The 25,375-nt window shown below is 44.5% G+C and overlaps 1 protein-coding gene across 9 annotated transcripts in view; it reads right to left on the bottom strand.

Moving 5' to 3' along the window:
* DOP1A (DOP1 leucine zipper like protein A) overlaps window positions 1-25,375 on the bottom strand; it is a 65,083-nt gene that overhangs the window by 32,975 nt on the left and 6,733 nt on the right. For 4 of the 9 annotated variants that reach the window (XM_083497444.1, XM_083497445.1, XM_083497443.1 and 1 more), the window contains exons 2-14: window positions 21,057-21,247; window positions 19,869-20,050; window positions 18,335-18,505; window positions 17,216-17,405; window positions 16,113-16,211; window positions 14,734-14,833; window positions 12,320-12,429; window positions 11,247-11,355; window positions 10,175-10,295; window positions 3,019-3,138; window positions 2,380-2,494; window positions 1,582-1,611; window positions 197-427 (exon numbers count right to left, since the gene is read on the bottom strand). In XM_083497444.1, the coding sequence (XP_083353570.1) occupies window positions 197-427; window positions 1,582-1,611; window positions 2,380-2,494; window positions 3,019-3,138; window positions 10,175-10,295; window positions 11,247-11,355; window positions 12,320-12,429; window positions 14,734-14,833; window positions 16,113-16,211; window positions 17,216-17,405; window positions 18,335-18,505; window positions 19,869-20,050; window positions 21,057-21,194 (1,716 nt within the window). In that variant the 5' untranslated portion in view covers window positions 21,195-21,247. Of the gene's footprint in view, window positions 1-196; window positions 428-1,581; window positions 1,612-2,379; window positions 2,495-3,018; window positions 3,139-10,174; window positions 10,296-11,246; window positions 11,356-12,319; window positions 12,430-14,733; window positions 14,834-16,112; window positions 16,212-17,215; window positions 17,406-18,334; window positions 18,506-19,868; window positions 20,051-21,056; window positions 21,248-25,375 lie in introns of those variants that run through there. The other 5 variants (XM_083497449.1, XM_083497448.1, XM_083497447.1 and 2 more) reach the window with 4 other exon arrangements.

Genomic DNA, 25,375 nt, shown 5'->3' with positions numbered 1-25,375 from the left:
CTGGTGCACATGGCACACGAAGCTACCTTTTTTCTAATATAAAGCCCGCAAGGTGCATATGTAGCTGCCAGTCCATTCTTGAAGTAGGCCACAGGTTTTAAAGCAACAGAATGGGAGCTAAGCTTATAGCAACCGTTTCAAAAGTTGGAGCTGTTTATTTTTAAAAACGAAACAAGAAGAATATTTTCTGTATTACCTTTCTTTCTTCCCATTCTTTGACGATGCTGTGCCTGCTCGGAAACTGCAAGGCACCGTCAGTACCAGCGGACAACAGTGGAGGCTGAACTTTGCTAAGAATCTTTGAGCAGAGTTTCAAGGAATCCGCTAGCTCAGACAAGTGCAAAGTCTGCAGGTGGCTCGTCAAGGCAGAGATCATCCTGAGTAGCAGCTGAGGCAGATGTTCCGTTTGTATTTCAATATAGGTCTCCTAGCAACAAAATACAATTAGAACTGGTATCAATGGCTTCTGTAATTTATCCTTTCTATGGACTTTAGCTACAAGTTTCAATAGTTCTATTTTTACGAAATTTGAAAAAAGAAAGGAAACGAAGACTTGGTTAAAAAGCAGCAACTAATTCTGTTTGTCCACTAGCAGGGAGCACTGCCAGTGGTGCAACAGGGGCTTCCCCTCCCTCTCCCTACAGCCTCCCAATCTGCTTTTGAGGGGTGGGAGACATCTTGGATCAGATGGCAGGGGGAGCATGGAGTGCTGCTAAAGGGAGGAAAGGAAGGGGAAACTAGCTTGGCACAACACTGGGTATCACTCATGTTATATATATGAATTTATAATATTAAATCTTGCTCACTTAACAAATTCAGTCACAATATGCAGGGGAGAGTCATGCTGTGGGAAGATGGGTTTTATGGGGATGTTTAGAGAACCTCTGCTGCTATTTGCTGAATAGAGACCTGTGTATATCTGTGTATCTATCTATCATGTGCATAGAAGCCAACTCTTAGGGGCCAGGGAGGCTTTGGCTCCCCCTAAAATATTTGAAGGGGCTGAGCCCCACCCAAGTTGATGGGCATTGCCATTCAAATGGTGTGCATGCACCATGTCATGTGATCAATTATGTGGGGCGGGGCATATCTGCCCCCCCTTTTTTATTCAAGTTGACACCCCTAAGCATGCCTACTTATGTGTATTTATAAATGAACAGGTTGCATGTATGTACAAGCACAGAAGAGTAAGCAGCACAGTCTTTAAAATAATTCAGGAAGGATGGTTATTCTCCCTGCTGTTTAATCTACATTTGACACAGTTGTTATAACAGCAAAGAAAGCATTTTCCGGGAGAACTGCATTAAGCTGTAGTGATTTGCGGGCTTGGAAAATGTGATAAAACTCCCAAAAGAAGCACAACTCGGTGTATCTGATGAAAGCGAGAAACAAATGTGCATTTATTGTGTAAAAAAACGGTTGTTTGAAAACACTCTAAAACTACAAACTGATAACAAATCCACAGAGGGCAATCAAATATTCACGATTCTTTCACATTTAATATTACCAAAATATATACTGTCAGAAACATGTAAACGGATCACTTTTAATCAAAAGAGGAAAACAGTCTGAATGTCATACCTGACAAAGCACTCTCATACTTCTAGTAGGCTTTGAAATGAGAAAGCAAAGAGTTTGAAGACAAAGGAGAGATAACAGGAGGCAAAAAACCCAAAACATTTCTAAGAGCCTTCATTAAGATATACAATGTTGATAGAGAAATATGATTGCGGCATGCATAAAAAACAACTGCTATCTAACAAGTTTAACGAAATCACAGCGCCACATATCCTGCTGTCAATTAGCATAGTAATAGACAAAGGAGGAGGGATGCAAGAGAAAGAAGTGAGGCTGAGCCCACAATCAAATAATAAACAGAAGAATGATCTCTGTGTGATAAAATCTCATTCTTAAAATTAAGACCCTACTGCAAGGGGAATGTCTTCCCCTCAGGGGAGTCTTCCAGGGGCCACGTGACTGTGAGGGGGTCGAGGCCAGACGGAAAAGTGGAAAGAGCAATGTAGAAGAGTTTTAGCTCTGCAAGGTTAGCTAGTTTCTATACACACCAAGATATCCCTGTCTATCGTCCATCTAGAGACAAGCAAGGGTCATCGGAGGTGAAGACACATTTCAACCATGCAAAAACAAGCAAGGAAGGGCCTTGGCCTGGGGAGAGTTGGACGAGCCAGACAGAAAGGACCAGAGGGCTGCATTTGGCCCCCAGGTTCCCCACCCAGCCCCTATCATATCACTTTTGAAGCAATGCCTGCCCACTTTGCTGGATTAAAGACCTCTTTCATGCCACATGGAGGGTTACCTAGCTTAGAAAACCACAGAGTAGTGGGAGGAGAACCAAGTTGCGAGCAGTAGAAATCTTACCAAAGATACTATATCCAACAAAAAATCAACTAGCAGGCAGAAATTGGTAAGGGGGAGTTCAGCAGGTTCACTACCACCTCCAGGCACAGTCTGTAGTCGGGCATGCAGTGTCCTCCTATGAATTCAAAGCATAATTTATTCATTGGTAGCAGTGTGGCTGTGTAACTAGTAATGTTAGCAGGATATTTGGCCCTGCTGAAGTTGTCAAACTACAACTCCCATTAGCTTCAGCCAGCCTGGCCAATGGTCAGAGATTATGGGAGTTGTAGTCTAGCGAAATCTGGAGGGCCACAGGTTCTACATCCATCAGATAGATTAATAACCACAGACAGATATGTAGCACCGCAAATATCCTCGAAGTAATGATTTGCAACGGAATCAGTTCACACATTCAGCTGCAAGTCACCAGGCACTGAATCATAACACGAGACACATGCACATGGAAACTGACACAAAGAGTAAAGTAACAATCTACCTATAGAGAGATTCCTCTTTCTAAAAGATCTATACAGCATACTTTGACAACTTAGAAGCACAGTATATAGGTTTTTTTAAAAAAACGTAAGTGTATCAACTCAATTGTGCTCCTCTACCAGGACACAACAGTACACAAAACATCTTCAGTGAAATATAACTTACCTACAACATTCTTCAAACCAACGGGCAATGTAATCCCACATATAGTAAGGCTCAAAAGAATTGAACAGAAGATTGGCAGTTTTAATCAGCTCTGCTGTTTTCTTATTTTCCCTCAGTTTGCTGAAATAAAAATGTAACAACAGTATTCAGAACAAAGGTACTCCATTTGCAATCTTGCTCCAAACCTACTTTCTGATTTCCCTCACAGCAATCTCCCCCTTTGTCACTATACTTTCCCACCTTTATCCCCCTCCTGCAATCCTACTGCCCTTTTATTTTTTTGCTATCATTGCTGTCAGGGAACTGCCATCGGAGCATCAGGTGGTGGAGGGGCTCAGGGAGGAAGAAAGAGACTCTACAGCTGAAGCAGGGACCAGCAGGGGGAGGAGTGGATCTCTGAGGGAATGCGAGCAGGAGGGAGGGCTCAGGGACGCTTCCAGCGAGAACAGTGGGGAGGTATCTGAGTCTCCCATAGGGAGACCCACACCTCGCCGGAAACTGTCACGCCGTGAGTCCAGGAGACGCGTTTCCGTTAAGGAGCTCCTTTGCTGGAAACGCTTCCGCAGACAGCCACTGTCGGACTCTACTAGTGACTAGAGCAGACACGTCTGAGGAGCTCCGTCACACACGGAGGTTTGTGGGGTCGCACAAACTCTGAGGGAGCACGTTTTACGCACAAGCAGCTAATCAATCCCTAACAGCAGTCCGACAGTCTCTGTACGCTGCCTGTGCAAGAGAAAGCATCATGAGCGAACCAACCGGAACCGGAGGAGCGGGGGCTGGAGCTGGTCCAAGCTTGGAAGATAGATACCGAGCGTTGGAGGTCCAACTGGCGCTGCAGACGGCGAGGCTGGAGGAGAGAAGGGCTCAGGATGCAGACAAGAAGGGGAGAGCCACTCAGTTCCCCAGAAAGGTACCAGGATTGGTGCAGAAATTTGGGGGGGACCCCAAGGATTACCATGCATTTAGGACAGAGATGCAATATGCCATTAATGTGCAGTTCGATGAGTTCCCTGATGAGGAATCGCGAGTTGCTTTCATAATTGGGCATCTTGAGAAAGGGGCGAGAGACTGGGTTCGACCCCTAATGGCAACGCACAATGACGTACTAAAGGACACGATGAAGTTCTTTCGTGCAATGGATATCATGTTTTCCAGCGATATTGAGGAAGGGGTGGTGCGCAGACAGCTAATGGCTTGCAAGCAGGGAAGTCGATCTGTCCGTGAGTACTGGACTGAGTTTACCATGCTGATTCACAGACTGGGTTGGGATTTATCGGCGCCACCCATTCAGATGCTATTTGAAGAAGGTCTTTCTTCGGCGGTGAAAGACGAGCTGTCACGGAGCCCCAGGGCGGGGTCTATGGATCAGCTGACCAAATCTGCGCTGACCATAGGAGCGCGGCAGGAGGCAAGAGCCTTGGAGAGGCGGGAAGGGAGAGGGGAACGTTGGAAGGAGTTCCGCATTCCAGACATTCCTGAGCCAGCTTTCCCGCCGGCAGAGCCGATGGAAATCGGAACAGCGCGCGCGCGCGCATTTTCAAAAACCAGCGAGGGGGCTAAGAAGGAGGGAAAGGGCGCCCGGAAATGCTATCTCTGCCAACAGCCAGGCCACTTTGCCAGAGTCTGCCCCCAGAGGAAGGAATGGCAAGGGATGGTGGGAGCTGTTGAGGGGGGAGAACAGGGGGGAACGGAGCAGGTAAAAGCCAACGCCTGGTTGCCACAATCGGGGCACTGCAGCCAGGCCAAAGAGCAGTGAAAGTGCCCGTGCCAGAAGCTCCTCGACCTGCTCTAGTGATTGAAGTGTCGCTAGAGCTGCAAAATGGGCACCCCCTAAAAATAAAGGCGCTATTGGACTCAGGCAGCTCCTGCAATTTTATGAGCAAGGAGTTTGCTGCTGAACACCAGATACAGACTATCCCTTTAAGCAACCCCCTGCAGGTGACCACGATTGATGGCAGGGAGTTGTTGGGAGGAGGAGTCAGCTTGCAGACTGTCCCAATGATAATGAGGGTGGCAAGGCACACAGAACTGATAGCGTTTAATGTGGCCACCCTGGGAGGCTCTCCCATTATTTTGGGAATGAGCTGGCTAGCTCTACATGATCCGCTGGTTGGCTGGCATCAAAGAGTGGTGTCCTTTGGTTCAGCACATTGCTTAGAACACTGCAAAGGGGAAAAGGGTTCAGCAGGGGCCCAAGCCACCCTAACAGGGACTGAAGTAATGGAGAAGGTGAAGGTACCACCACAGTATGCAGATCTCAGCGACGTGTTCAGCGAGAAGGAAGCTGACCAACTACCACCTCATAGGCCCTTTGATTGCCAGATCAATTTACTCCCTGGAGCACAGCTTCCCGTGGGCAAGTTGTATGCCATGTCAGACAGAGAAATGCAGGAGTTGCGAGGGTTTATTGACAAGAACCTGAAGAGAGGCTTCATCAGAGAGTCCAAAGCAGCAGGGGGTAGCCCAGTGTTTTTTGTGGACAAAAAAAACGCGGACAAGCCGAGACTTGTATGTGATTTTAGGAGGTTAAATGCAGTGACTGAACCAGTAGCTTTCCCTATGCCCAGGATTGATGATATTTTGACCAGGGTGAGGAAGGGAAAGATTTTTACAAAGCTGGATCTAAGGGGGGCGTACAACCTGATACGCATAAGGAAAGGGGATGAATGGAAAACCACCATGTTTACCCCTTTGGGGGCATTTGAATACCTCGTTATGCCATTTGGATTACAAGCAGGCTCAGCGTGTTTTCAATCTTTTATGAACCACGTACTGGGCCCTTTGCTCTACAAGAATTGCGTTGCTTTCCTAGATGATGTGTTGGTGTATTCGGAGAATGAGGAGCAACATGTGAGAGACGTCAGAGAAGTGTTGAGCAGACTGCAAGCCAACAGGCTGTGGGTGAAACTGGAGAAGTGTCGGTTCCATACCAAGGAGGTGGAATTCCTGGGGTACCGCCTGTCAGACAAGGGATTGGCCATGGATCCCGGCAAGGTACAGGCAGTGCTGGAATGGAAAACACCCAAAACCAAGAAGGATGTGCAGAGGTTCCTAGGGTTTGGAAACTTTTATCGTAAGTTCATCCGCAACTTCGCCCATCTGACGGCGCCCATCACTGACTGTCTCAGCAGTAAAAAGAAGTTTGTATGGACGGCGGAGGCGGAGCGAGCGTTTGAGGAGCTGAAAAGGGCCTTCGCCTCTGAAGAACAACTTCTGCATGTGGATTTACGAAAGAAGCTAAGGGTTGAAACAGACGCATCTGACAGAGCCATAGGGGCGGTGCTTCTTCTGCAGCCGGGGAAGGAGGAGTCAGAGTGGCGACCGTGTGCCTTCTTTTCGCGAAAGCTGAACAAATCCGAGAGGAACTACACGGTGTACGACCGAGAACTTCTTGCTATTCATGAGGCGTTCCGGAGATGGAGGCATCTGCTAGTTGGTGCACAACATAAGGTGCAAGTGTGCACGGACCATAAAAATCTAGAGTACTGGAGAACTGCGCGAGTGCTCAACCAAAGGCAGTTGAGATGGGCCCAGGAGTTCTCCAAATTTAACTTTGAGATTTGTTACGTGCCAGGCCCAGAGAATGTTAGGGCGGACGCTCTCTCACGCAAACCTGAATATTTGGAGGGGGAGGGAGCACCCGAAGAAACCCATATCATTCCAGAGGACCGCTGGGTGTGTGGGGCGACTTTGGTGGGGCAAAGGGAATTGGTAGAGGGTACGGTGCATGATGCATACGCCCAGGACAAACTCAGGGGTCTCAGGAGGGAGGAAGACAAATCCGGTGGTTTTGAGGAGAGAAACGGGGCATTGTATTATAAGGGAGCGTTATATATACCTGAAGGGGAATTGAGGGAGAAGGTACTCAAGCAGCTGCACGATAGCCCCACAGCAGGGCATTTTGGGCAACACAAGACCATGTGGCTGGTTACCAGGGAATTTTGGTGGCCCAAGGTCAGGGAAGATGTGCGGGAGTATGTGAGAGGGTGTGAACAATGCCAAAGAGCCAAGGGGGAGAGGCGGGCGCCGGCTGGTTTATTAGAACCACTGCCCACACCTGAAAGACCGTGGGAAGCAGTGGCAATAGATTTCATGACTGATCTGCCAAGGTCTAGAGGGAAAACAGCCATCATGGTTGTAGTAGACCTGTTAACTAAAATGGCCCACTTTATAGCCTGCTCACATGCGGTCACAGCAGAAGAAACAGCCAAATTGTTTGTAGAGAATGTGTTTCGGTTGCATGGCGCCCCCTTGAGGGTGGTTTCAGACCGAGGGAAACAATTTACTTCCAGGTTCTGGAGGAAGCTCATGAGCTTACTGCATGTAGAGGTTAATTTTTCAACGGCCCGTCATCCAGAAACCAACGGGCAGGCGGAAAGAGCAAATGGGGTTCTCCAACAATATTTGCGGTGTTATGTTAATGACAGAGAGAATGATTGGGTGGAGAAGCTGGCGTTGGCAGAATTTGCCTACAACAATGCAGAGAACGTGTCCACGGGGATGAGCCCCTTTTTGGCTAATCACGGGTGCCATCCCAGAGCCTTCCCAGGGGGGGAGGGGGAGAACTGGAGCGTTCCAGCTGCAGAACAGTTCGTTGAAGAAATGGAAGCGATCCATCGCCAGCTCCAACTCAACTTAAACAGGGCTAAGGAGGAATATAAGAGGCAGGCAGACAAAAACAGAAGGGAAGGTGAAAGCATCAGGGTGGGGGACCAGGTGTGGCTGTCAACCCAAGGGTTGCCGTTCAAAGGAGGTTGTAAGAAATTAAGACCCAAAAGGCTGGGTCCGTTTGAAGTCATGCAGCAGGTCAATCCAGTGGCTTTCAGGCTCCGGTTACCGAACCACATGAAGCTGCACCCAGTTTTTCACAGGTCGTTGCTGTCACCGTATAGAGGAGACAGTGAAGGGAGGGTCACTAGGGGACCAGCAATGGAGGAGAAGGAACACAGCTACCATGTAGCGGAGATCCTCGATTCCAGGTGGAAGGGAGATCAAGTAGAGTATTTGGTAATGTGGGAAGGGGAACCGGAGTCGGAAAACACCTGGGTTAGGGCAGAGGATGTCAATGACGAAGTTTTAATAGAGACTTTTCATCAGAGGTTCCCACGTAAACCTCAGCCTGTAGCGAGGTTCCGAAGGGAATACTTTGCCACCACCGACGAGGAAGAGGAGTTGGAGGGGTTCCCAGATTCTGAAGAGGAAGAGGATTCAGCGAGCCAGGACGACGATCGATGGAGGGAATTGTTCGAGACGTCGGAAGATGAGGAAGATTCTTTTCGGGGTTTTAGCCCTTCACCTCCCAGGGGAGAGGAAATGGGAGGGGGTGAGGGGGGCCCTGGAGGGGAGGTGGATGTCAGGGAACTGCCATCGGAGCATCAGGTGGTGGAGGGGCTCAGGGAGGAAGAAAGAGACTCTACAGCTGAAGCAGGGACCAGCAGGGGGAGGAGTGGATCTCTGAGGGAATGCGAGCAGGAGGGAGGGCTCAGGGACGCTTCCAGCGAGAACAGTGGGGAGGTATCTGAGTCTCCCATAGGGAGACCCACACCTCGCCGGAAACTGTCACGCCGTGAGTCCAGGAGACGCGTTTCCGTTAAGGAGCTCCTTTGCTGGAAACGCTTCCGCAGACAGCCACTGTCGGACTCTACTAGTGACTAGAGCAGACATGTCTGAGGAGCTCCGTCACACACGGAGGTTTGTGGGGTCGCACAAACTCTGAGGGAGCACGTTTTACGCACAAGCAGCTAATCAATCCCTAACAATTGCCATAGAGGCAAAACCTCTGAATCCGGAATCGTTCAAAGCAGTAGGCAAGGTAAGAATTTGTCGCTGCTGACACAGCCCACCACAAGCTTCCTCAGGGAGATGAATGCGTATAGCCTCTCAGCTGGAACTGCTCTGAATGAGCCGCAGAGATAAGAAAGAAGTCCATCCATTGCCAAGTCTGTGTTACTGGCTACCAAGCAAGCAGAACCTAAATCTGCGGTGCAGAAGCCTTTGAGCACAAGTCTTTCTATGGCTAACTATAGGATAGGCTTTGTGAGCTGACATAACTACGGAGTTGTGACCAGTATCAGGCTAGGCATTCACATCTACAGTAGAAAGAGAAAAAAGGTCTTCTTCCCCAACCTCCTCTGCTTTAACACTTTACTTGGGCTCCCTTTTCAATATTAAACCACCATCATAATCCGTTTCCACTGGCTTAGCATGTATTCTGAGAATTTCATGGATAGGAGGTGCTCACTGATTAATCACTAATGGGAAATATATATATAAAATGGAAGGGGGGAATTATGTTTGGTTTTGTTCTTATTTTTACCATGTACTTCGTGTTTTTTATATTGTATTTTTATGTTGTGAACCGCCCTGAGATGAAGGACAGTATATAAATTTAATTAAAAATAAGAAACTAATTATATCCCACTGGACTAGGACCTGGGAGGCTAGAGTTCAAATCTCCACTCAGCTGTAAAGTTTATGGGGAAGTAACCTTGAGTGTGTCACCATCTCTCAACCTAAATATCTCACAGGACAGGTGCACAAATAAATTGGAGAGAGGAAGAAGTATGTATCCTGCCATGAGCTCCTTGCAGGGAAGGTGGGATATAAATGTAACAAATAAATATGCTACTTTTAGCACACACAGTTTGTGAATGCTCTCCCTAAAAATACTGGCTCGGGTCGGGTATTTTAAAGGTAAAGGCAAAGGTACCCCTGACCATTAGGTCCAGTTGCGGAGGACTCTGGGGTTGTGCGCTCATCTTGCTCTATAGGCCGAGGGAGCCGCCGTTTGTCCGCAGACAGCTTCTGGGTCGTGTGGCCAGCATGACTATGCCACTTCTGGCAAAACCAGAGCAGCACATGGAAACACCGTTTACCTTCCCGCCAGAGCAGTAGGATGTGCTTTCGAACTGCTAGGTGGGAAGGAGCTGGGACGGAACAATGGGAGCTCACCCCATTGCGGGTATTCGAACCGCCGACCTTCTGATCGGCAAGCCCTAGACTTTCAGTATCTGATCCAATCCCTGACCCACATGACATATCCAATTAATATTGCAACTTCCCACATTCTCAAAATAATTTTGCATGAAAGGCTGCTGTTCAAGAAACTGGGCTTTAGGGAGGGATTTCTCTTTTTTCCTCTCGATATAGCCACCTGCTTAGCTGAGCATGGTCCTTGCTGAAGGAGGAGTCCACCTGCAGATCCAGCTCCGCTTTGCATTGAGTATATAATGTCCTAAATACTTCAATCAGTACATCCTCTAATATTACAGGTCCTACAAGGAACAAGAGAAAAAAATTATATTAAGAATTCCACTGGCTAGTATCTGAATTCATTTTATCTGCAGTTATACCAACTGTACAATTCAATAATGCACAACAAAAGACACACAACTTTATCCATGCTTTCTATTTGGCTGAAACACGTTAAAAGCACACTGAAAATTGTTGGAAAGGATGGCGCTGCTACCACTAATTTAAGAAGGAATGTGATCTCCTGGCACTGCCAGTACAATGTAGTAACGCGTTTTCTATGGCTGTGTTGATTTCATTAAAACTTAATATGTGCATGCTGTCATTAAAGATTTAGGCTATGATATTAACATGAAAGGCATCGTAGCAAGCTTGTTTTAAGACTGCATCTGACCTTTCAACTGCAAGTGAAAAAGGCGAAGCGCATTTATTTAAAAAACTGTTGCTCAGTTCATTCCCAGTGCCTGTTTTCTTTACATTTTCAGAATTGAGAAATTCTGGGCTTGCAATCTGACCTCAAACATGCCTGATGACATATGTAGCAGCTACACTACAGTAACTCTTGTGTTATCCTCTGCAATTCTGTTCCAAGTGCAATTCTGAGGAGCGTTTCTATCCCATCAAAGCAGCACCCTCTCTTCCTCCTGTGCTAATGCAACACTGCATTACCAAAACTCTGTGATAATCAGATAGTGGGTGATTTTCAGAACAGAGTAAAGGAGGTACAGCTGCATGGATAAGAGACTGCTGTTTTAACTGTTACTAAGTTTTATTATAGCTGTTCAGATAGGCATATGAGAGAAGTTCAAGGTTACTTTTTTACTTCTGGTGCATGCCTCATTTCATCATATGCAGTACCTTAGAATGTCTGGATGTTTGCTTGTTCTTTTGCCCTCTGTTACTACTATGTGAACTGTTACTTATTTAACAACAGACACCCCCCCATTGGCATGCAAGGACATTCATATAGCTACCTAGCTCAGGTTTGTCCAGTAAACTGATAAGAATCCGAAAAGGCTTCAGATCCTGCGTCAATGTGCTCTCCTCTCCACACACGTTGATCTGCAAAATTCCCACCATTGCCTGTAAGAAACAACGCATTAGAATCAAGAAGTGAGACAAGAGTTTAGACTACAGTGACCAAAGCACCAGTAAGAAACCATTCATGGTGCTACCACCTGAAACGCTAACCTAGTTCTACAAAACATTGCCCTCCTCCCCACTCTTCAGTGGGAGCAGCCCCTGGATCTAACTCCCTTTCATTCCCTTAGGAGGCTTTCAGTTTGTGAAAGGGACATTCTGGATCCAGTCAACGGTCTTCTCTCAAGGGTATTCCTGGGGTATGCCATTAAGATTTAAGACAAGGTTAGGCCACAACTATGGATCAGAAATTACTGAAAGTGTGAATGTACATTTGTCTGCCTGTCTGCCACATCTGGGTTCCCCATACCATCATTTGAGCATCCTCTATCTAACCATTCTCCTCATCCTTCACAAAATCAAGTTAATTTTTGAAACAAATATGAATTACCAATGCATGCCGGAGCCAAAATTGCTGTAAGGAAAAAAAATACCAGAAGACCAGGGGTGGGGGCGAAATACACTGAATGTACTTAAAATTACTTCTTCCTTTAATAACATTGCTTTGAATGATAATTGCTTGCATTTAAAAGTTATAACGCTACTGCTTTTAGAAGAAGAGTTGAAGAGAACTTTCTGGTTCCTTGCACAGTCAAGCAAACTGCTTGCTTCCCCAAAATGGTACTAGCTTTGAACAAAATGCTCCCCTAGTATTTGCAAATGTGTAGTCTACTCCCAGTCTCACATCTTGCACAAAACAATAAATCCTTTCAATATGGGTCAAAAGGTGCGCCACAAAACAGGTCTGGCTTAGAGTCAGCTAATCAGGTGGCATGTTTGCCATTAGCAAGAGGAACCCCTATAGAAAGACTGGACAGCTTGTGATCTACCAAGCTGAACAGAGCCCACCAGCCATTTTGGAGAACCTACAAGGGACACACGAACAACATATCGAAAGCATGACTACCTGAACTAGCATTTCCTTAGAGAAAGTATTGAAGTAGTACGTAGCATGTTCTTCAGGATTGCTATGCCTTGTGCTTCTAGGTCCTATAATGGCACCATTGTTATCAAAACCTTCAAGCAAAAGGAAAAGGAAAAAGCATATGGCAAATTAACACAGTGTTTAAATAAGTTGGTAAAGAAGAACGAACAGTGAGAACAATGGCTTAGTTCTGATAACTTACCATTTTGCAGTCCAAATATTGTTCGCAAGAGGAAAGACCATTTTAAATTTAATTTAATAAAAGGCAACTGGTGACACAAAGAGCAAAACATCAAGCTACTTTCACTTCTACAGGAATTCCTGGCATTCCGGATGATGAATGCCACACTTAATTTTCCAGTGATGGGAGGAAATATAAATTTAGACTTTACAAGAATTCTACTATAGTCATGGCACTTTTGAATGTTTACATTGGTTCACATACATCATTTCATTCTAATAATTACAACCATCCTCTAAGGTAGGTCACTCTGCATTGCTGAGACCGAGAATGGCGGCATGCCTAAAGGCTACTTGGCAAACTCAAAGCTGGGCTGAGATTTCCACTAGGGAGATCCTGATTCATAGTTCTCTCAGGCTGCAATCCTAAACATACTAACTTCTGAGTAAACAAGCATAAGACTGCACTGTTAAGCATTACATCACATCAGTCTGTGGCCAGTCTGCATCAAAGAAGTGGAAATCTTGTTATTAATAAAAAGACAATCTGGCTTCTGTATGCATATTTGAAGCTGAGTTTTATTATTATGAAGCTAAGAAAACATTACCTACTAGTGCAAGGTTGGGTTATGAAATAACGTTCATTTTATAGCTGATTTATATAGGCTATCCCAATTTGCGCTGGATGGTATAGGTGGCAAATTTATTTATTACTTATATCTCAATGCATGGCTCAACACTCTTCAATTGTAGTCTCAGATAAAGTACATTACAACAGTCTAGCTTGGTTCACATACATCATTTCATTCTAATAATTACAACCATCCTCTAAGGTAGGTCACTCTGCAATTGCTGAGACCAAGAATGGCGGCATGCCTAAAGGCTACTTGGCAAGATCAAAGCTGGGCTGAGATTTCCACTAGGGAGATCCTGATTCATAGTTCTCTCAGGCTACAGCTCAGATACAGCTGTCAACCGGCCATAAAAGATGCTCTGGAAAATCCAGGAGCAATGTTGAGTCCAGTAGCATGCCCAAACTCCACACCCAAATTCTCCTTTAGGGGAAGCAGAACCCCAACTGGAACAGGAAAACCACGACTTTGGTGTCAAGCAGGTCCCCTTCTATTAACATCACCATCTTGTCTGCATTAAGTCTGACAAGGAGGAACAGAGCCAAGCACACTAATGAAGCCTCCTCATTCTCACAATTTTTGAACAGCCTCTCCAAGCAGTTACATGGGATACCCTCCAAAGGTTGTTGAACTACAACTCCCATCACCCCTGACCAATGAGCATGCCAGCTAGGGCAGGTGGAACAACTGGTCCAGGAACATGTGAAGGGTAGCATGTGAGCCATCTCTGATGTAGGTGATGAAAATGATGCCAAGACAATGCAGACCCTGCAGAACCACATAAGGCAAATTCCAAGAGCTGGAGCAGCAGTTCCCCAGTACCAAGTTTAATTCTCTAACATGGCGACGCAGGTGGCTCTGTGGGTTAAACCACACAGCCTAGAGCTTGCCGATCGGAAGGTTGGTGGTTCGAATCCCCATGATGGGGTGAGCTCCCATTGTTCGGTCCCAGCTCCTGCCAACCAGTTCAAAAGCATGTCAAAGTGCAAGTAGATAAATAGGTACCAGTCCGGCAGGAAGGTAAACGGCGTTTCCGTGCGCTGCTCTGGTTTGCCAGAAGTGGTTTAGTCATGCTGGCCATATGACCCGGAAGCTGTACGCCAGCTCCCTCAGCCAGTAAAGCGAGATGAGCGCCGCAACCCTAGAGTCGTCTGCAACTGGACCTAATGGTCAGGGGTCCCTTTACCTTTATGGTAGAAATTTATATGGCATGTATGTATGTATGTACGTACGTATGCATTCATTTAGCTTGGTGTGCTGGCGGAGATAAGCTGCTGGTTCAGTTACTGTTACTACTGATGTTTTACACTGCATTTTTAGGTGTGCACTTAAAACAAAAAGTTCCCTGCTTCAAAACTTCTTGTGAATTAAAAGGCAGATTATAAACTACAAATAAATTATAAATTTATTGTATCTTTAGTCAGCCATAACACAACAGCAATAGCTACAGGAACATTCAAAATGTTCCGCAACAAACTTTAGTCCAAAATAAAACCGCACATACTAAAATTAAGGGGAGTTTACAGTGTTACAGTTACAATGAGGTACCAGTTGATTTTATAAAAATATAAATCCCGCACCTACCTAGAAGCCAGGCATAAAGCCTTCTATTGAGTGACATGTCTCTGCGCAGGACTACATGAAGAGATGCTGACAGAATTCTGATCATGTCTGGGCGCGTCGCCTAAAATTGGGAATGTTACATTTAAACAAAAAACTGCAGCAGGTGTTACACTCAAGAGTTTTGTTGTATAGGAGAAAAAAAATATTTTTATTCACATCCCAGTACCTGTGGATTCATGCAGGCTGAGATCTGGAATCTGACGAAAAAAATCTAGGCTGCCTGTTTTTAATCAACCCCTTCTAAGTGGCTTGCGCCTTTGCCGGCACCAGCAGACAACAACCACATCTCTCCTTGAAGCCTATACCTAGTTTCAGGCGATTTAATCTAATGAAGTACACAAAAAGCAAAGCCTAACATTTACATTGAAATGATAATAAAATAATCACCGGGGAGAAAGAAATCATATTTTCCCCTGAACACACAACTTTAATGCAGAGTTAAATGCTGATCACTACATTGATCTAATATAAGCAAGAAAATGATCAAAGATATCAGAGGCAGTCTGGGTTGGCCAATCTATTTTTAAGACAAATAAATAGCTGATATTCACTTGCTTACCTTCACAACTTTGCTGACACAGAATACAAGCCAGCTAATTACCAAGTTTCAGTCAATGCCAAGTAACGCTACTCGTTTGCAAAAGCTGTATATTGCTATTTCAATAACGTGTTCCTGAGAGTTGCTGATATAATGGATGAACTCAAATGGTCTGCTCTGGTCATCACGTCTCAAAATCAGAGCTCTGATATACATTTCCATCTGTGTGTGCAACTACCACACACATTACGTTACACACAGGAACAATGGTCTTAAACAATGCAGTTGTTTGAACTAAGACATGAATTTCCAAATACAACATTTCTTTGCGCTTTCAAAGGCGACAAAAAAAACTTGATCAAAGAACAAAACTTTTCCTAGGTTGTTATTTTAATACCAGGAAACATGATTAAATACCACAAGGGCCAAAATCATTAGCAAAGGTGGCAGCAAAAAAAGCACTACCAGCACCACAACACACAGTCTTTTTAGCCTCTCCTATGCAGCGGCCTCCTATGATGGCTGAAAAACCACTACCAAAATCCAGGGGTACTTTCAGGACTCCTTGCAGCATGAGGGATTGCCACCAGAAAGAAAAATTGGCATTGTATGCATGAAGGGAGCCCTCTGGAGTAAGTATTTAAGAGATCTTGTAGCTGGAGAGTTAATCTCTTACACCAGAACATGTTATTATTCAAATCTTGGGGAGTCTTTTAAGAAACGTTGGTTGAAGACTGCACCCATGGGTAATACGTATATGCAACAGAGTGATTCGCGGAATACTCATTCAGCAGTGTTTTACCTGACTCATGTGGAATGGAAAACAGAAAAGTATCAGGTCCAGTGTGCTTCTCTGTACTAGTACACTGGAATCCTGCACTGAGGTGCTTACTGCTTCCACCTGAAATAAAATTACCATTAGTATCGGCATAATTAGCAATGCTGATTTTGTTTATACACATGCACACAAACATCACAGACTTCTTTAACTAGAGGTCCAGTTAGGATGATTCTCTCCCGAAGCACAGCAGGATAAGCATGACTGTGTCCTCCTTCCCTCCACGGAATCTGGACATTGGCTTTTACACATGTTCATCCTATGTCTGAATGCCCAGTGGTCTTGGAGGGAAGGAAGAGGCACACCAAGCAAGCAAGCAAGCAAGCAAGCAAAGGAGACATAAGGCTCAGAGATTGTGAACTTATCTCTGAGGAATCTGACCTGATCTGAGTCAATATCAAGCAACATGGAAAGAACATAAGTAATGTAGGGCTTGTAGGAATAAAATTACGAAAACACTTGGAAAATAATAGATAATATCAGATACTCAGTCCTATAATACCATGGCATCTCACAGAGTAAATACCAGAAAATGTAACTATTTCTCCACACAAACCCTTTGCTCCAAATTTAAACACATTTTAGATATACTTGGCCATAGCTACACTGTGAAAAAAATATTGAATGCTATTTTAGGAAACAAAACACAGACCTTCAGAAACAAGATTTTAAAAATGTTGATCTCATAAGCGCTAAGTGACTTAAAAAGTATCAAGGATTACTTGGCTTTTCAAGCAAAGTTCTCCGGCCAACGTTAAGCTCTTTTAAGTCCTACCAATTTCAATGGGAAATGCTTAATCCTCTCTCTGTGACTTTAAAATGTGCTTAACTTTAAAGCATGCTCGTTGGTTTGGTCTGATGGGCAAAGAAATGCCATACTTCGAAAGTATTCTCATCATTTGTATCAGCATTTTTAAAATACTTCTAACATGCAGATTTTTTTCAAGTTCATCTGCTGCTAGAAAGTAAACAGGATGTATTCCTTACGCAATAGTTATTTCAAAAGGTGATGAAGATAATGAACTGGGGCTGGGCTATTCCATAAACAAAACTTTACCGACTCTTACCATCAGTTCAATGTCACTGCCTATTATATAAAGCTGGTCTTCCATGGAAAGCTTCCTGTTTAGATGGGAGAGGACATAAGTAATGCCAGGCAACCGAACAGCAGGACTAGTGAGAAGACTGCCCCAGAGTGCACTGTAGAAAGCTGATTGGTCCACTGCGGCAGCTACCTTCTCCAGCAGAGTGTTGGTTCTGTGGCATGAGCAACAAGAGCGTGTGGAAGTCAAACGGTAAATAAATAAATCTGGAAGGCTCAGAAATCTGGGTTGATATACCTGACTTACCTCAATTAAAACAGAAGGCCATTAAAAGAAAACAAAAAACCAACTTGGTCGTAGTTATACCTGCTACATTATATTTAAATTTCTTTCTTGGTGGTTTTAAATTGTTTTCACTGCTGTGCTTATACCGGTTTCAGTTTCAGTTTTGTACTGGAAAGTTTTGACTCTCTCGACTTACCCTTTCAACTTCCTTTTTACCAATACCCTCATTTTATAAAGGCTCTTTCTTTTGAAGTCAAATGTGACTTCAGATGTGTTTGATTCTCTTGGCAACTGTCCACTCACATATATGTTGAAGGTGATAACACTATGGTCACTTTACCTAGCAGTTCAACAACGGTTACATCTCAAACTGGGTCCCAGGAACAACTGATGATAAAGTACAGGGTTGCCATTCCTTTCACCTGTTCTATAACAGACTGTTCCAAGGCAGTTCCTTAGCGTATCTAGAAATTTTACCTCTTTATTGTGACTGGAACATGCACGTGAGGGTAACTGAAGTCACCAATTACTATAGAACTTCCTCCTTTGGCTACTTCCTTGATTTCATTCTCCACCTCAAGATCACTCAGGGGATGACAAAACATCCCCAGTACTAACTTATTCTTGGGGGTCCGATACAGCAATTCTGTGGCAGAATCTGGAGAGTCTGTGCTTTGAGAATGCCTGGTTTCTTGGACTATATACCATTTTGTGCACAGAGTGCCGCCACCTCCACCTCTTCCCTGCCCTACCTATTAAGTTTGCATTGAGGGACAACCAGTTAAGATTAGCATCTTAGAAATTTTCACAGTGCACAAGATTTTATAACAGTGGTATTACATTAGCCCATAGCCTTACCTCTCATAATACTCTGAACCTTCCTCCAAGCCAGGAAGTATCCCAGTTAACAATCCTTGCAAGCCCGGTTTCAACGTTTTGCCCAAAGGAAGGTAATAAACTTCATACAGACTGAGTAATGCTGGTTTGACAGACATAGCAGCATTCGCAAGCAGAGGGAAAAGCCCAGAACTGTTTTGGAAAAAAACAGAGAGATACAAAAAGGCACTGAGAGGCTGGACTGGTTTATATGGATAATTTTCAGCATATGAGGATAACCAACTAACAAAGAGAAAGGCTGCTTAATCTATACATTCTCCGGATCCATTTCACAGACTAGTAAGTTTTCCTGAAGAACATCACCATTTCCCACTAGATCCTACCCAACAGAGAGGCTTGTTTTGAATGAGACACTATACACAGTAATGGAATTGTGGAGATTATCCAGTGAAACATGAAAATGCAAAGCTACCATTTAAAAACATAGCTAAAAAGCTGAAAACCATTCATGCCTTTATTAATAAGCATGCTATTGCCACTCCATTCAAATTGAGCATCTTAACTCCTGAATTCAATCCTTGCCTTCCACATTCTGGTTATACTGGGATTCAGTGCTTCTGCCCTCTAAGTGCAATACAAACAAGAGATGTAAGAGAAACATATGCTCAGAGTAGATATGTATCTCCTTTCATGCCCAGCTTATTTGGTAACCAGATCCTCATAATTACCGTATTTTTGGCACCATAACACTCACTTTTTTCCTCCTAGAAAATAAGGGGAAATGTCTGTGCGTGTTATGGAGGGAATGCCTACGGGTGGCATGCCTACGGATTTTCCTCCTCTAAAAACTACGTGCGTGTTATGGTCGGGTGCGTGTTATAGAGCGAAAAATATGGTAATAAATATGAGGTTTCAAAGACTTCCAGTTATGTCCATTTTCATTTTATTATCACCTATGTGTGTATGTGTTTCTGTGTGTTCAGCAAAGCCTTTATTATTCTACTCCCCTAAAATGATTCCAATTTGGATAATACTGGCATATTTATAGCCTATGAATTTGTCTACAACTATGTCACACACCTCAACAAATAGTTTTGCTTCTTATCATTTATACTACCAAATATAATGTAGCTTTCTCTGTTTTCCCCCCATATCTCCTGAATGGGCAAAACCTAAATCCTAAATGAACCTGGATAGCAGAGAGGTGGAGCCACTGTCACATCCAAAGCCCTGCCACTTGTACTAGCCAGGATGGAAGGTGGTGGTGGTTTTTCCCCTTCATATTTGCTGCACCAACTCCAAGTTATCACAGCAGAGGCGCCCACAGCTGGCTATGTCCTGTCCCTAATCAGGGAATTAGGAATACGCTGCAAGTTAATATGCCTTTAATTTTCTACTGTAACATTAGCAGCAGCTCACACTGTTAAATTTATCTACATTCTGACCCAAGTGAAATGTACTACAGGATTTATACTGTTGACTTATTCAAATAAAAACAATTCTTGATTACAGCAAGCTAATGCTCAGAATACAATATAAAGGTCATTCTTTTTACCTGTATAGGAAGAGATCTTTGGCCAGACGCTTGGGCCCAATGATTTTGAAGATGATCTCATACGTCTCAAGGGCCTTCCGGTGCACCCCACCTGGCAAGGCAGGGTGAAGGCATTGGGCAAGGCGCTTTCCTATGGTCAGCTTTTTGGGGACTACTTGGTACTTTGCATTGTTTTGAAGAACCTGACAGAAAACATTGCAAGACATTCAAAACCCAATTTCTCTCAGACAGCAGTTTACAGAACTGATCGATTTGAAGGTTTCTGAATCCGTTCCCCTTGGCAGAATGTGATGCATTAGGAAAACCACCTCTCATGGAGATTCCCAAACTTCTGATGTAACAAACTGACCTGCTTTATTAACTCGCTGCCTTATCTACATTACAAAATTCACTCACAGGAAGCCACAGCAGGTTAAAACACGGGTTGGATCCGTGTGGCCCATTCATCACTGCTAAGCTCCAGTTCCCACCATCCCCAACTGCTGTCCAGGCTGGATGGGGAAGATGGGAGCTGAAGTCCAACAACATGAGACGGCCACAAGTTCCCCGTTCAAAAGTTAAAGGCTCTTTTATTTTTCAGGCAATTATTGTGTGTTTTATCGGTCAAAGCAAGCACACACCTCGTATGGAATAAACTAACACTTCAGTTATTTAAATCAGTAGGCATGCAACACTTCTAGGGAGTGATGAAGAATCTTGATTTACATACATTCAATTTTATTATTGTTTATTAATATATGTACCAAAATGCTTCCTCTAGTAAGAGAAAATGCTCCGTTTTAAAAGGGACATTTCCCCCCCCTACAGAATAAGGTTCTTAGAATGTGCACTCCTGGTGCCAGTCGCCAGACAGATGTAACAACAGTGACTTTTTAAAAACTGTGGCAAGTGTCAATCTCCTGACATCATTATGACAGGGTGTTCCACCTTCCTTCCCTTCAATAATAACTCATTCAAAAACCTTTATCTGGTGTGTAGCCTAAGAGAAAGTATCCGCCAAGCAGAATAATTCTGACACCCACTACAGTAAGTAATAACCTGATGATTAAAATGATCTGCCAGTCCACTCCTTTTTTAAATAGTTCGGCAGGGGGAATCTAGATTATGAATGCTTTCTACTTAATTATTTCATTTCCCCCCTCAAAACTTTGCATGCATTTCACCCAATCCTTCTAAGTCTTCTCATACCTTGTTAAGCTTTCCAAGGGATGAGATTAAATCAGCCCATTCACTGGAGTACTCGAAGCTTTTTAGAGCCTTGTCGACAGCTGCTACATAGTTCCTGTACTTGGAATCACCCAGTAGCTCCAGCTCCTCCGCATTCATCCTCCCGCAGAGTCCCACTAGAGACCAGATTGTAATTCATGTAAAGTTGTGAGCTGAAAAAGATGGAGCAACATGATTTCCCTAATCCACAACTTTTAACTACTGTTGCATTCAGACAGTTAAGCAAATATATATGGCCATGATAGACAGAGGTAACAGTCTGTAAAAAATACTATCAAATTTCTGTTTTTGAGAAAGAAACTAGTGAAGCTCATTTTGTTTTTAAAGAAATCTGGTGAGCTCATAAATAGTGATCCAATACGCCAAGTGGATAAACAGTCTGCATTTTATGTGAAGAGAATCTCATTAATTTTATACAATTTTAAGGCACAATTTGTGATTCCTCTTTTGGGGCTTGCCGTATTTGACAAATCCCTTCCTTCAGCAGTTCCAGGCAGACAACCTGAAAAGGAAGCAAGTTTCTGAAGCCTCTAATAGGCAACTGAAAGTGGCTTGGGCACTGCTTTTAGCTTGATGGGTCGCAAGTTGTAGAAACGTGCACTAAATCAAATGCCCAAGGGCAATGTATGCTCATGTGGCTAACTCAACCAATCAAATCTTTTCTCTTTCTCCAGTTCCTGGCATAAAACCACTTTCAAATTTATAAAACAAGTTAGATGCTGCAAATGTTTTCCTTTGCTTTTCCACCAAAGCTGCAACCAACTAAAGAGGGAAAAAAAGAACACTTCCAAAACAGATGTTGCAAAAACAAATTTTACACCTTGGTAATAATACTCAGATTTAGCATTTGGAAAGCGTGCAACAGATTTAATTATGTAGCTATGAAGAACAAAAAGGTCGCATACGTATCCTAAAACACATGAGACCCCAAATCTTCATTTGGCAATGCTAAAGATGAGTTCATGAGGTCAAGGAAACTCCAAGATGCAATAAAACATCCTGAATCACACTTAGCTGATAAAAGCTTTTTAGTTTTGAACTATGCTCCCTCAGAGGCCTCTCAGGTGCGTGCAGGGCCTCCTCCCCCCACCTGAAATTCAGCTCGATAAAGCACTCGACTGCAGCCAACAGAGTATGTTTCAGTAGAATGCTTGGTGGCAAGTGTGTGTGTGGCTTCACTGGTTTGCAACTGTGCCCCCAGCCCCACGAAGGTCAAAGACTCCTGGCTTACATTATTTCCATCCGAGGGCATTCAGAATTTGGGCACTGCAGCAACTAGCTCAATCAACACTGTGGAATCTTTCTCAATACTTGGTATTCATTTCCACCCTGAACTGTAATTTTATAGTTATTGGGGGCAGGGAAGCGGGCATAAACATATTGCTCCTACCCACAATTGTCTCTTTCTCACACATACAGTGACGGATTCCCCACCTAATATCAGAAGCAATGGGCATTTTTTTTAGCTATACAGTGGTGCCTCGCAAGACGAAATTAATTCGTTCCGGCAAGTTTTTTCTTCTTGCGAGTTTTTCGTCTTGCGATGCACGGTTTCCCATAGGAATGCATTGAAAATCAATTAATGCGTTCCTAGGGAAACCGACTTCAGACCAGGTCCGGGGACAGTCTGTCCCCCGACCTCTTCTGAAGGCTGGGGGGGGGGGACAAGGGCTTTTCTTCCCACCCCCAGCATTTTAAAAAACCCCGGGACAGCGGAGGGCTTCTCCGCTGTCCGGGCGATCTTAAAATGCTGGCGGGCGGACTTCTCCGCTGTCCGGGGCGATTTAAAAGCCCCTGGGAAGGCAGGCAGGGGGGACAAAGACTTTTGCCCCCCGCCAGCCTTCAGAAGAGGTCCTGGACCTCTTCTGAAGGCTGGCGGGGGCGAAAGTCTTTGCTCCCCCCGCCTGCCTTCAAAAGCTGTCCGGCCAAGGCTTCGCGGACCTCTGCCGGCATGCCGAAGCCTGCGCGCGCTGACATCAGCGCGCCCAGGTTTCGCGGACGGCTCCGCCAGCAGCGGCAGCGCTGCCGCAGCTGGCGGAGACTTGCCGGCATGCCGAAGCCTACGAGCGCTGACATCAGCGCGCCCAGGCTTCGCAGACCGCTCCGCCAGCAGCGGCAGCGCTGCCGCTGCTGGCGGAGACTTGCCGGCATGCCGAAGCCTGCGCGCGCTGACATCAGCGCGCCCAGGCTTCGCGGACCTCTCCTGCCTTCAAAAGCCGTCCGGGATAGCGGGAAGCGCTTCCCTGCTATCCCGGACTGCTTTTAAAATGCTGGCGCTGGGGAGCAAAGCCTTTCGGCCCCCGCCAGCCTTCCTGGACCTCTTCTGAAGGCCGGAGGGGGGGGGGAAAGGCTTTGCTCCCCACCGCTAGCATTTAAAAGAGGTCCCCGGAGATTTTCCTATGGGCTTTCGTCTTGCGAAGCAAGCCCATAGGGAAATTCGTTTTGCGAAGCACCTCCAAAACGGAAAACCCTTTCGTCTAGCGGGTTTTCCGTCTTGCGAGGCGTTCGTTTTGCGGGGTACCACTGTAACAGAAAACGGTCCCTAAGCGAGGTACTCTACTCCCACTCTCCAGGAACGAATGCAGGTATTTACTTATATGGGAGAAAATTCTGAGACTTTGTTAGCCCGGGCAGTGAACCTGATCTTTAGAAACTGGGAACACCCCAGGGGCAGAATGTAAAGGAGGTTTTGCCATCTCTACTGCACCTTGAAAATGGCGGGCAGTTGTAGATTATGTCAGGGAAGACAAAATGAAGTATTTCCCCCACACACACTGTGCGTAATTAATTTATGGAATTTGCTGCCACGAGGTGATGCAATGATCATTGGCTTAGATGGCTTTAAAATGGGATTAGACAAATTCATGGACCGATATGGACTTCCTGTGCTCAGAGATAGCATGTCACTCCTTAGTACTTCAGAACATCAACTTTAAAGAAAGGAACTTTAATAATCTTCAAAAAATGAAATCATAAACAGAAGTATCTAGAGCAGAAACTGGTCTTCCAACTTTCCTTTCAGTAGCTACAAAAAAAACAAAACAACACATTCAGCAAATGAAAGGTGTTATGTGGAGAAAGTTACTTTATCACACCTATGAGAATACAAAATAGAGAGGATTAAAAATAACAATGGTTCTTGCACTTTTTAAAATTTTATATACGGAAGATTAACTACATGGTATTATCCTCTTCATGGGTTGCCAGCTGGGGGGAAATGATTTCACTGTTACTTTACCAAAGACCTTGGAAAATTAATTTTTCTGCTTGTCATTTCAAAGCCTACACTGGAAAATTCAGTTTTCTTTCTGTAAAGAACATTCCACTGACCTTAAGGCCTATGCCTGATCAAGCAGCAGGAAACAAAGTTTGGTACCCTTGATGCAGAACTAAAGAAAAAATCTTCACAATACAAAACTTTGTTGTTTCAGTAAATGCAACATTGGACAGAGAGAAAACTAAGGAGAACACAGATGCATTGCATTTCCCCCCTAGCAAGGTAATGGTAATAGCTTTGAGGCTGCATAAATGGGCTGCCTGCTCCAAGGCAGTAGCATAACCCAATAAGCAAATGCTGAACTCTTGCCCTTGCCATGTCTGTCCCATAATCCATACATAGGAGCTAATCACTGACCCATCTTAAGCTGTAGCATGACTGATGCTGTGAACATTAGGGCTCATATAGCACATTCATTCCATGGAAGTCATTAAACAAAACGTTTCTGCTTTTGTCCTTTGGGGCATCTTTCCCATTACTCACATTTCCTTAAAGCTTAGCAATATAGGCCTGCATCCAGTCTTGGTCATACTTAGAGAAGACCCACTGAAATCAACGGGGCTTCAATCAATGACAAACTTAAGTTCAGTGATTTCAGTGTGCCGACTCTAAGCACAACTATCATTGCAAACCTAAGCCTACTACCTGGAAGTAAGCCCTACTGAATTCAACATAATCTACAACTAATCTGATAGGGTCAGGTTGTGCTTCAAGTCTGGATTCAAACCCATGTTTCTTAAAAATTAATGCTCCTTACTAAGGTTCTATATTGGTTCTATATCTTCTGTTAGACTCATGATCCAACGAAAGGCTGGCTATTCACACCATGAAGGAAATGAGCTTTATGTGGACTTCGTGTATGGACGATTGCATTTATATGGACTGCTGCACATAATGTGGGAATGCATAGTTTCCAGGTCTGTCCATTTGGGACTTACAGGATTAATTTGTGATCCTTGCCCTGACCTGGGACTCAGTTAGGAAGAGGGAACTCCACTGTGTA

Source organism: Podarcis liolepis, assembly GCF_965112155.1.
Source record: "Podarcis liolepis genome assembly, chromosome: 3".
Taxonomy (NCBI): Eukaryota; Metazoa; Chordata; class Lepidosauria; order Squamata; family Lacertidae; genus Podarcis; species Podarcis liolepis.
The sequence above is the reverse complement of the archived record's forward strand: the minus strand, read 5'-3'. Positions and strand labels throughout refer to the sequence as shown.